This window comes from Equus asinus, chromosome 1 (genome assembly GCF_041296235.1).
Source record: "Equus asinus isolate D_3611 breed Donkey chromosome 1, EquAss-T2T_v2, whole genome shotgun sequence".
Taxonomy (NCBI): domain Eukaryota; kingdom Metazoa; phylum Chordata; class Mammalia; order Perissodactyla; family Equidae; genus Equus; species Equus asinus.
In genome coordinates this window covers 194,612,074-194,625,417 of record NC_091790.1, presented here as the reverse complement: position 1 = coordinate 194,625,417, position 13,344 = coordinate 194,612,074, and the positions used below count along the sequence as shown (strand labels likewise).

Below are 13,344 nucleotides of genomic sequence, written 5' to 3'. Positions count from 1 at the left end.
ATAATTGACAAATAGTATTGTAAGATATTTAAGGTGTACATTGTGATGATTTGATATACATTGTGAAAAGGTTCCTCCCTTTTAACTAATTAGCATATCCATCACTACATATATATATATATATATGTATGTATATATAGCTAAGAGATAGAACTTAAACATTTAAGTTCTACTCTCTTAGCAAATTTCAATTATGCAGTACAACATTATCAACTGAGGTCACCGTGCTGTACATTAGACTATCAGACCTTATTCATCTTATAGCTGAAAGTTTACACCCTTCTACCAACCTCTCCCTATTCCCCCCGCCTCCTAGCCCCTGGAAACCACTTTTTTACTCTCTATTTCTATGAATTTGACTTTTTTTCGGATTTCACATATATGTGATATCATACAGTATTTGTCTTTCTCTGTCTGGCATATTTCACTTAGCATAATGCCATCAGGGTCCATCCGTGTTTTTGCAAATGGCAGAATTTCCTTCTTTCTCATGGCTGTGTAATGTTCCATTCATCCATTGACAAACACTTAGGTTTTTTCCATATCGTGGCTATTGTGAGTAATGCTGCGATGAACATGGGAGTGAAGATATCTCTTCAATATCTTGTTTTCATTTCCTTTGTATATATATCCTGAAGTGAAATTGCTGGATCATAACGTAGTTCTGTTTTTAATTTTTTGAGGAACCTCCATACTGTTTCTTATAATGGTTTCACCAATTTACATTCCCACCAACAGTACACAAGGGTTCCCTTTTCTTCACATCCTTGCCAACACTGGTTACCTCTTGTCTTTTTAATAATAGCCATTCTAACAGGTGTGAGGCGAAATCCCTGGACAGCTCTGCTTCTATCCCTCACCCTGAGCTATGTACTACACCTCTGTGCTCTTTCAGCTCCTCCTATACCTTTTTGTTTACCAGTGTGTCTTCAGTGCCATCACAACTTCTGAAATATGTTTTGATCTTAATAAATGTCGCTTAATTTATCCATCTTTCCAGTCATTAGAAACATTTAAGCAAGGCATCCTAAGGAACGAGGTTTGGTGTTACTAGCAATAGTATTTTTGTGTCAAGATAACCAATAACAATTAAAAAAAAAAATCAGTCCAAATAATTCAGTCCCTATATACAAAAATAAATGGCAGCCAGATTCAAACAATTTTTAACAACTGTTTATTTGCAAAATTCAAGTGACTGCAAATTTTACTACATCTGACAAGGTAAAGTTTTTGTTCCTGCCACTGCTCTTATTTGCAATTAATTTAACTGTTGTTAGCTTCCTAAGTGAACCAGTTTTCAAATAACAGCCAGTTACGAAAGACTAAATACACAGGAGATTGTTTGTATAATCCCAAACATTATGTGTACATAAGTTAAATGGAGTTTAACTCCATGACAGCTTGTGCTATTTGCCTCTGAAAGAGCTCTTGATTATTGAAAGATTATGGTGGGATTTGATACTCTGAAAAAATCAAAATAGATCAATAACTTTACTGATTCTTGACGTTAAAGGTTATAATCTTGATATAAGCAATCATAACTCTGTGGTTATATATCTACTTGTGCAATGGAGTGAGCAGTTTCCATCTGGACTGTTAAGGAAAGTAAACGCCTTTCCGAAACACCTTTGGTCCAATACTGACATCTGGTGTGATGAAGAGACGGGGACAATTAGCTTCCATTCAAGGTACAGAGCTCTGCCTCAGTGTGTGGCCTTCTCAAAGAATGAATGATCCAAATGAGCTGGTCACAATGAATTAAATACAACATCAATGTTATGTGATTATGTACAATGCAGGACTATCTGAATATCTGCACATGGACAGTTCAGAAAAAAACAGGAGCAAACATTTTTAGTAATCACTGATTTATGTCACATTACTTATAAACAAAAGCAAGGAGCTTTAGTCAAAAGAAATCATGAAAAAGACAGAGTCTACAGAAACAAATGGACAGCACAGAAAACTCTCAGATTAAGGAAAAATTTAAAGGAATATGAAAGAGAGAGGACAAGGTGAAGGACGTCAAGGACAAACACATTATAACAACGGTAATAATGACTAACATTTATTCTTTTTTCATCAATGAACATAATACATTTATTTATTTAGGTCTTCTTTGATATCTATTAATAAAATTGTATCATTTTCTCAATAATTTCCTCAACACTTTCTGTTAGATTTATTCCTCAATGTAATCTATTTTTTGTTGTATTATAGATTATAACTTTTGGTTTTTTTGTTTTTCTTAATAAAAATTGCATATATTTAACATGTACAACATGATGCTTTGATTTACGTATACATAGTGAAATGATTACAGCAATCAAGCTAATTAATGTATCCATCTCCTCACTGTTACTTTGGCATGTGTGTGTGTATGTGTGTGATGAAAGCCCCCAAGATCTACTCTTTTAGCAAATTTCCGGTATTCGATACAGTATTGTTATTGAAAGTCATCATGCTGTACATTGGATCTCTAGAACTTATTCATCCTACATACCTATAATTTTGTACTTTTTGACCAGCATCTCCCCATTTCCCTCACCTCCCTGGTAAACACCATTCTACTCTCTCCTATGAATTCAACTTTTTTTATATTCCACATATAAGTAGATAATGCAGTATTATTCTTGCTGTGTCTGGCATATTTCACCTAACATAATGTCCTCTAATTTTATCCATGTTGTTGCAAATGGCAAGATTTCCTTTTTTTAAGGTTGACTAATGTCCTGTTGTATGTATATTCCACAATTTCTTTATACATTCATCCATCGATGGACATTTAGGTTTTTTCCATATCTCAGCTATTGGGAATAATGTTTCAGTAAACATGGGAGCACAGATATCTCTTCAAGGTACTGACTTCATTTCCTTTGGATATAAACCCAGAAGAATGACTGCTGGATCATACGGTAATTCTGTAACTAAAATTTATTGATTGGATGTCATGTGCCAAACACAATTCCATGCATGTTACTTGCATCAATTCAGGTAATCAGAACTCTCTGAGGTAGGTATTATTTTAACCACCACTACATTTCATCTGAGATGAATAAACAGGGCCAGTCATTTGCCAAGATCACACAGAGAAGAAGTGGCAGAGCCAGGCCTTAACCCAAGGGAGGCTGGTTGCAGATCCCACACTCTCAACACAGAGCACCCTTCCTCTAGGGTGCTTTATGGAATTGTGAACATACTCAGAGGGAGTAGACTGCCTAAAGTGAGAAGGTGAAGAGTTAGCACAAGGGCCAATGAAGCATGAGGCTGAGCAAGCAGAACAGAGGTGGGAAAGCTCCACCCCTTAGAGGAAAGGTCACCATACACAGACAGCAAGTCAACCATCTAACTTCTTCTTTCCTTCCATCTTTATTCATTTCACAAAATAAATAAGTGAGTGAGTGAAGCAGGAAAGACAATAATAAAAGAATTGGAAAAGTTAAAGCATTTTCAGAGTGAAAAGCAGCACAAGATTAGGGGGAAATGTCATAATACAACATTCAGTATCTAAATTATCAATTCTCCAATCTGTCTTGATCAACTAGCTGAATTTTTAAAGAGCTTGCTGCAGTGAACATGAAATCAGTCAATATTCCTTTAGAGATCAAGGAGAATAGAAATGCAGGAAAGCCAGAGCTAACCAGACATTTGGAAATGTGTAAAAGGGTAGAAAGGTAAACTTCAGAAATTACAGCCAAGTATGTTAGGATATAGGAATGTTGAAAATGTCCTAGATACAATCCACGGAGAAGTTATAAACTACTAAATGCTTCATTTGTGAAAATTTCATTCATTCAAAAAATATTTACTGAGTACATGCTATGTGCCTTCATGAAGCTTCATGGGGGAGTGGATATAGGATATAAATATTTGGTATATGCAGGAACATGCAACAGAGTAAGTATGATAGTGAATGTCCAAGATGTAGATAAGGGATGCTATTCATAGGATGATCAGGGAAGGTCTCTGTGATAAGGCGACTTTTGAGAAGAAATTTTGAGACATTGGTGAATGTAGGGAGACAGCACTCAGGCAATGGTCCTGAGGTGGGAGGGGCCTTGGTGAATTCACAGACCAGGAAAGAGGTCCATGTGGCTGGAGTGGAGTGAGAGAGGAAGCAGGTATAGCAGATGACATCTAGAAGGGACAGAAGTCCTGATTATGTAGGCAGGACCACAGGCCATTGTAAACACTTAGCTTTTATGGTGAGGGAGACAGGAGGCCCTGAAAGATTTGAAAAGCAATGACATGATCTTAGTTATATTTTAACAGGATTACTATTGTTGGTTTGTAGAAAATGAGGTAAGGGAGTGGGGGTGAGTTAGCAGTTAACAGGCAATAATCCAGGCCAGATATCTCCCCATCCTCTCCCTTCATGGCAAGTTGCTGATCTTGTTCATGTTAATGCTCCTCTTTCCAAGCACAGTGCCTGGCAAAATAATGATGGTTGAATGAAATCTTCAGCCGTGGCAGTCATACCCTTCATACGCTGATGCCAAAATAGGAACCAAGCACTTATCCATATTAAAAACAGTCTGTGATAAGAGTCATGCCTCAGAGATGATAGAAAGCATGCAAATAGAAAGAGGCACCATTTCAAACCTTAGTTCATCAAGAACGTATGCTTTGCCTGCTGCCAGTTTCCTTGAAACCCGTAAGCAAATTCTATTCTCTTCTCCACCCATGCAGGTCCAGATGGGCATGCAAAACTGGGATTGGAAAATTGAGACTCTGTCTTGTTTGCATCCTTGATGCTGCACTGTGGCCCTCTGAGGAGGCTATAGCACAGAAATACCTGGGTTTATTAAAAGCTTCTGCATCACCCAAGAGATAGAATCATCATCCTTCTACTCTTACAATGAGCCCTTGTGTGTATCCAAGAGTTATCCTAAAGCAACAACATCACTCTAAGTCTGCTGACAAACTTTTTACATATTCACTTTGGAATAGATCTGGAGCAAGAGCTGATGCCTTGTGAAGGGAAGGCCCTGGCTCAGAATGTATCCTTACCCTTCTCTTCTGGGTGGTATGTGAGTCTTAGACTAGCCAAGTAAGAAGAGACATCATGTTGACTCTGCCTTCCATCATAATTGTGTCCTACGAAGTCAAGAATGCATTTCTATTACTTTCAGTCCTGGAGTTTGCTCCGGGAATCCTGGCCAATGCCTTTATTTTCTTGGTGAATTTTTGGTGAGGAAGCAGCCACTAAGCAACTGTGATCTTATCCTGCTATGTCTCAACCTCTCTTGGCTTTTCCTGCATGGGCTCTGTTTCTGGGTGCCATACAGCTTACCCATTGCCAGCAGATGGAAGACCCACTGAGCCTCAGCTACCAAACTATCATCATGCTCTGAATGATCACAAATCAAGCTGGCATCTGGCTTGCCACTTGCCTCAGTCTCCTCTACTGCTCCAAGATTGTCCATTTCTCTCACACCTTCCTGCTCTGCTTGGCAAGCTGCATCTCCAGGGAGATCCCCAAGATGCTCCTGGGTGCTATTCTTTTCTCCTGTGTCTGCACTGTCCTCTGTTTGCGGGACTTTTTCAGTACATCTCACTCCACAGTCTCAACTATGCTATTCATGAATAACAATTCACAACTCAATTTGCAAATTGCAAAACTCAATTTCTTTCATTCCTTCCTCTTCCACAGCCTGGGGTCCATCCCACCTTTCTTATTTTTTTCTGTTTCTTCTGGTATGTTAATTATCTTCCTGGGGAGGCACATGAGGACAACGAGGGCCAAAACTAGAGAGCCTTGCCATCCCAGCCTGGAGGCCCAAATCAAAGCACTCAAATATCTCTCATCTCCTTTCTCTGCCTCTATGTGGTGTCGTTCTGCGCTGTCCTCATCTCAATACCTCTACTGATGCTGTGACATAGCAAGATTGTTGTAATGGTCTCTGCATGGATAATGGCAGTTTGTCCCTCGGGACATGCAGCCATCCTGATCTCAGGCAATGTTAAGCTGAGGGGAGCTGTGGAGACCATTCCACTCTAGGCTCAGAGCAGCCTAAAGGTAAGGGCAGACTACAAGGCAGATCCCAGGACACCAGATCTATGTTGAGAGTGGACATGAAATGGGCTCCTCATGACTATGCCTCCGATTGTTCATAAAGCCTTAAGCAACATATCCCAATTTCTTCTGTAAAACATAACTGGAAGTCTCTCCACTTTACATCAATGGACTCACCCATAGTAGAATAAAGTAATTAAAGCTCTATACATGGCCTAGGCAAATAGAATTGCATTGGTTCCCTAGGCTTGTTTTGATAAAATTAACAAACTAGAGAAACGAGGTACTTAGAATAAATGCTTTGTATACTATAGCTTATTAGCACTTGGTATGAACCAAAACAAGAGAAATCACCTCTTATGAAAAAATATCTAAACCCCAAGATAACACAATTAAATTTTCATATGACTGCAAAACCTATTTCTTAAAACAAGTGCTGGCCTAATATTTGAAAATATTCCCCACTATGGCAATAGCATAATCCTCTTCAAACTCCACAATTTGCATGGAAACAAAAGACATGAAACGACAAACTTGGAAGAACAATTATGCCATCACTTCAGTTTCAAGAGGTCCTACATTGAAACTCCTACAGGAACCAGGGGTCATTTTGTCAGAAAATACACTGATTCAGAAATGTGTATTCAACCTGCTCTATAGCGAGGAAACGAGAGGTAGATATTTGCTCAACAGGTGCCCCGGATCCCAGTGCCTTGTGTGTGACTTCTGGCTCTGTTCCATTTGCCCTTGAAGACAGAGCTTTGCCTGGTACCAAGCGCTGGTCAAACAAGTTGGGGAACTTGTCAAAATAGCCTAGCTAAAATGTGTGTTTGTAGAGGTTCGGCGTTCTCTGCCTCCACAGGAACTCAGCCAAGAAGGCTTCCCTCAAATCAGGTCCTAAAAGACTCAGGCAAGAAAAAGACACACCAGACATAGATCTTGACAGGGTTCAAAGTCATCGCAGGTCACCCCACAGAAGCTTCTGGTTCTACTAGCTGTGGGCGCTGCTAAAGCTCTGCTTGTTCCTTTCAGGCGCTTGGCCTTGATAAATCCGGTTCCTCCTCTCAGTTGTCCCACCTTTGGGTCACCTCCAATGGCTGCAAAATTTGCAACTTTATCTGGTGTCCTTTCCTTGGTGGACACCAAAGTCATCGTAGGTTTCCCTCAAAGGCAGTGGTTTCCACTCTTGGCTGCACAGTAAAATCACCTGGGGAGCTTTTAAAAATCTCAATGCCCAGGCCACATACTAGGCCAATTAAATCTGGAGATGGAACCCAGGCAACATGTTTTTTTACAGCTTCTGGGGTGATTCCAGGATGCAGGCAACAGTGAGAAGCACTGTTCTAGATGCCCTTTTTCTTGAGCTGGACGATGTGACCCTCCCACTGGGCTGTACGATAACCTTTTAATTCCACTTTCCCCCAGAGGACTTGGAGTAATATGATCATAAAAGGAAAGAGTTAAAGGACGTTCTTTCTGATTGTGCTTTCTCTCTTTCTAAGTTTTCTCCGGACGGCTCTCCATTACATCTTACTGCTTTCCGTGGCTTTATTTTCGACATTATATTTTGAAACAATTTCAAATTTAAAGAAAAGTAGCAAGAATTACCGTATACCCTTTACCCACATTTACCCATTATTTACATTTTGCCCCATTTCTCTCTCCTATCTGTCTCCACCATACTAATACCTCCAGTTCCAATCTGATAGTAAACAGTTCCATTTAGTCTTCCTTTTTTACATATATGTAGGTCCCTTCTCTAAGCATGAGAAATATTCTCTATATATGTTCAATATATTTGCTCATTTGCTTATGCCTAGAATATAAAGTAGCTTCAGAATTGCTGTCCTATAATACTGCAAAAAGCAAAATGACTAACTAGAGTTCAATACTTGTTTACAGTGTTTTTTCATTTTTAGATAAAATTTACATAGAGCAAAATGGACAGACATTAAGTGTGTAATTGGTGAAGGTTTTTCTTTTTTTTTTTTCCCCGAGGAAGAGTCGCCCTGAGCTAACATCTGTGCCAATCTTCCTCTAACTTTTTCTTTTTTTTGGCATGTGGACCACCAGCACAGCATGGTTGCTAACAGAAGGGTGTAGGTCCATACCCGGGAACTGAACCAGGGCCGCCAAAGCAGAGCGTGCCGAACTTAACCACTAGGCCACGGGGGCTGGTGCTAACTTGGTGAGCTTTGATAATATAAACATGAAGGTAGCTAACCCCCCAAATTAGATATACAATATTTCCATCAGCACAGAAAGTTCCAGGATTCCTCTTCCAATAAATCCTTACCCACTATGGGCAACCACTATGCTAATTTCTTCCCACAGATTACTTTTGCCTGTTTTTGTATGGAATCGTGCAGTAAATACTCTTCTGTTTCTGCTAGTTTTGCCCAACAGAATGTTTTTGAAACTCATCCTTAATAGTTTGTGAGTCACAACTTGTTTATCAACTCACTATCGGTAAACATTTGCATGTTTACAGTTTGGAGCTTTTATGAATAAAGTTTTTATGAACACCTTGAGTCTATCTTTTTGTGGTCGTAGTTTTCATTTCTCTTAGATAAATGCCTAGCAGAAATCGCTAAAGAGTTTTCCAAAGTGATCCAAGCATTTTATGCTCCCACCAACAATGCAGGACAGTTGTTCCACATTCTCGATAACAATTGGTATTGTCAGTCTTTTGAAATTTTGGCCATTCCTATATGGGCAAATGGTAACTCATTGTGGTTTTAATTTGCATTTTTTTGATAACTAATGATATGAAGTAACCTTTCATGTGCTTCTTGGCCATTTGTACAACTTTTATTATAAAGTAACGATTTGATTTGTTTGCCCTTTTTTTATATTGAGTTGTCTTTTTATTATTTATTTGTAGCAGTTTATTGATTTTAAGTGTGTGTGTGTGTACATATTCTGGGTACAAGTCCTTCGATATACGTATTATAAATATTTTAACCTAGACTATGAGTTTTCTTTTCATGTTCATTTGGTGTCACTTGATGAGCAGAAATTTTGAATTTTTATAAAATCCAATTTACCATATTTTTTCCCTTTAGTGCTTAGTGCCTTTTGTCTCCTCTCTAAGAAATATTTGCCTACCTCCCAAATGCAAAAATAGTCTATTATGACTTCCTCTAGAATTTCAACAGTTTTCACTTAAGTTTCATTTAAGACTGTAATACATCTTGAATTAATTTTTGTATCTAATGTTAAGTAGGGTTGAACTTTATTTTTTCCATATGTCTATCCAGGTATTCCAGAACCATTTGCTGAAGACTTCCATCTCTTCATTGAATTGAATTGAAATCTTTGTCGAAAATCATATGACTATATATTCCTTGTTCTCTTTCTGGTCCCTATATTGAGTTCCATTGATCTACATGTCTATGACCTATATGTTTATCCCTTCACTAAAACCTCAATTTCTTGATTATTGTAGGCTAATAGTAAATTTTGAAACTAGATATTGTGAGCCTTCCAAATTTTTCAAAACAATTTTCAAAAATTGTTTTGGCTGGTCTGAATCCACTAATTTTTGAACAATTTGTTTATTTCTAAGAAAAAAGCTTTGGGCCAGCCCCAGTGGCCGAGTGGTTAAGTTCTGCATGCTCCACTTCAGCAGCATGGTTTTGGTTCTCAGGCATGGACCTACACCACTCATCGGTGGCCATGCGGTGGTGGCAGCTCACATACGAAAAAAAGAAGATTGGCAACAGGTGTTAACTCAGGGTGAATCTTCCTCAGGAAAAAGAAAAAAACCTGTTGTAATTCTAATTGTGTTGAACCTAGCTATCAATTTGGGGAGAACTGACTTCTTAAAAACACTCAGTGTGACAGTCTACAAACACAATATATCTCTCTATTTATTTTTTCAGCAATGTTTTATGGGTTTTAGTGTAGAGGTCTTATATGTCTTTGGATAAAATTATCCCCAAGTATTCAATATTTTATAGTGTTATTGTATATGGAATTTTGAAAATTTCATATTTAATTATTTCCTGTTAGTATATAAAAATATAATGATTTTCGTACATGAACCGTGTATCTTGTGACTTTCCTAAACTAATTTCTTAGTTCTAATTGTTGTTTGGAGATTCTTTGAAATTTTATACTTAATCATGTCATCAGCAAATAAAGACAATTTTACTTCTTCCTTCCCAAACTTCATGCCTTCTATTTATTTTATTTAACTTATTTCTCTGGCCAGGATCTTCAGTTCAATATTGATTGGAAGTAATGAGATATCACCTTACACCAGTCAAAATGGCTACAATTACCAAGACAAAAACCAACAAATGTTGGAGGGGATGTGGAGAAAAGGGAACCCTCATTTACTGCTGGTGGAATGCAAACTGGTGCAGCCACTATGGAAAACAGTATGGAGATTTCTCAAAAAATTAAAAATAGAAATACCATACAATCCAGCTATCACACTACTCGGTAGTTATCCAAAGAGCTTGAAATCAATGATCCAAAGAGACTCATGCACCCTTATGTTCATGGCAGCATTATTCACAATAACCAAGATGTGGAAGCAACCCAAACATCCATCTATAGATGAATGGATAGAGAAGATGTGGTATATGTATACAATAGAATACTACTCAGCCATAAAAAAGACAAAAATCCTCCCATTTTCAACAACATGGATGGACCTTGAGGATATGATGTTAAGTAAAATAAGCCAGACAGATAAAGACAAATACTGCATAATTTCACTCATATGTGGGAGATAACAAATACATGGATAAAGAGAACAGATTAGTGGTTACCAGAGGGGAAGGGGGTTGGGCAGGTGGGCAAAAAGGGATAAAGGGGCACATATGTCTGGTGACGGATACAAATTGGACTACTGGGGGTGAGCACGATGAAGTGTATTCAGGAATTGATAAACAATAATGTACACCCAAAATTATGCAATGTTATAAACCATTATAATCCCAATAAAATAACTTGGAAAAAATATATTGATTAGAAGTAATGTGAGTATACATCCTTGCTTCATACTGATCTTAGGGGGAAAACATTGACTATTTCATCATTAAGTATAACGTTACCTGTAGATCTCTTGTACATCTCCTTTATCAGATTAAGAAAGGCTATTTTTATTCCTAGTGTGCTGAGATTTTTTTTATCATCAATAAATGAATTTTATTAAAAGCTTTTTTTGTATTTATTGAGGTAATTGTATGGTTTCTCCTCTCTATTTTGTTAACATAGGAATTTACATTGAATAATTTTTGAATGTTAAAGCAAGCTTGCATTCCTGGGATAAGCACCCACTTGGTCATAATGTATTATTATTTTTATATGTCGCTCTATTCGACTTGCTAATGCATTATTAAGAATTTTGGCATCTATGTTCATGAGCAATACCAATCTCTTTCTTTTTTTTTAATGTCTTTGCCATGTTTCGTGTCAGGGTTATTCTGGCCTCATAACACAAACTAGGAAATGTTTCTTCCATCTTAATTTTCTGTAAGACTTTGTGTACATTGATACTATTCCTTCCCTAAATATTTGATAGCATTAATCGAAGAAATCATTTGGGCCTGATATTTCCTATTCAGGAAGTTTTTTGTAATTCTTATAATTGCAATTTATTTAATAGGTATAGTATTATTAAGATTTTTATTCCTTCTTGGATCTATTTTGGTAAATTGTATTTTTCAAAGAATTTGTCTATCTTATCTAAGTTTTTGTAATTTATTGCCATAAATTTGGTAATAATATCCCTTTATTATCATTTTAATGTTTGTAGCATTGTTTTGCTATCCCCTATTTCATTCCCAATTTTGGTAAATTTTGTTGTCTCTTTTTAATTCATCACTCGGCTAGAAATTTATCAATTTATTGATATTTCCAAGAACCAGCTTTTGGTTTCATTTGTTTTTTCTTTTCTACTTCCTTTATTTTCTTCTACTTATTTTCTACGATTTATGTTTCCTTCCTTCTACTTTCTTAGGTTTAATTTCTCCTCCTGATTGAGCTTCTTAAAGCAGAGAATTAGGGGCTGGTCTGGTGGCTCAGCAGTTAAGTTCACACGTTCTGCTTCTCGGAGGCCTGGGGTTCGCTGGTTCAGATCCCAGGTGCAGACATGTTACCACTTGGCAAGCCATGCTGTGGTAGGCGTCCCATGTATAAAGTAGAGGAAGATGGGCATGAATGTTAGCTCAGAGCCAGTCTTCCTCAGCAAAAAGAGGAGGGTTGGAAGTAGTTAGCTCAGGGCTAATCTTCATCAAAAAAAAAAAGTCAGAGAATTAGATCATTGATTTTAAATCATTTTTTCTGTTCTAATATAAACATGTAAAGCTTAAAGTTTCCTGCTAAACATATTTTTTGCCATATCTCACAAATTTTAATATATTGCATCTCCCCCTAGCTTTATTAAGATATAATTGACATATAACATTTGTAACCACAATAAAGTTAGTTAACACATTCTTCATCTCACTCACATAATTGCCACTTTGTTGTTGTTGGTTACAATTAGAACATTAAATCTCTGCTCTCATAGCAAGTTTCAAGTACACAATCCTGTATTATTAACTATAGTCACCATGCTGTACATTAGGTCCCCCAAACTTATTCCTCTTATAACTAAGACTGTATACCCTTTGACTGACATTTCTCCATTTCCCCACTTCTCAGCCTCTGGAAACCACCATTCTACTCTCTGTTTCTATGAGTCCAATGATTTTAGATTTTAAAAAGTGAGATCATACAGTATTTGTGTTTTTTTGTTTGACATTTCACCTAGCATAATGCCCTCAAGGTCCATCTATGTTGACACAAATGGCAGACTTTCCTTCTTTTTTTATGGTTGAATAATATATATGACATTTTCTTTATTCATTCATCCACCAATGGACTCTTAGGTTGTTTGCATGTCTTGGCTATTGTGAATATGCTGCAATGAATAGGGGAATGCAGATATCTCCTCAAGATAGTGATTTCATCATCTTCAGATATGTACCTAGAAGTGGGACTGTTGGATGATATGGTAGTTCTATTTTTAACTTTTCGAAGACCCCCTCTACTGTTTTCCATAGTAGCTGTACCAATTTACATTGCCACAGTAGTGCACAAAGATTCCACATCTTCACCAGCATTTGTTATCTCTTGTTTTCTTGATTATAGCCATTCTAACAGGTGTGAGATGATATCTTATTATGGTTTTGATTTGCATTTCCCTGATGATTAGTGATGTTGAGAACTTTTTCATGTGCTTGTTGCCTATTTGTATGTCTTCTTTGGGAAAATGTCTATTCAAATCCTCTGCCCATTTTTTTAATCAGCTTGTTTGTTGTTTTGCTATT

General features: G+C 37.2%; 1 protein-coding gene across 1 annotated transcript; it reads left to right on the top strand.

Moving 5' to 3' along the window:
• Window positions 1-5,065: 5,065 nt before the first annotated feature.
• On the top strand, window positions 5,066-6,067 carry TAS2R38 (taste 2 receptor member 38). Its single transcript, XM_014859191.1, is given in 4 exon segments — window positions 5,066-5,189; window positions 5,192-5,263; window positions 5,266-5,798; window positions 5,801-6,067. Coding segments are annotated over 4 exon segments (996 nt in total).
• The last annotated feature ends 7,277 nt before the right edge of the window (window positions 6,068-13,344 follow it).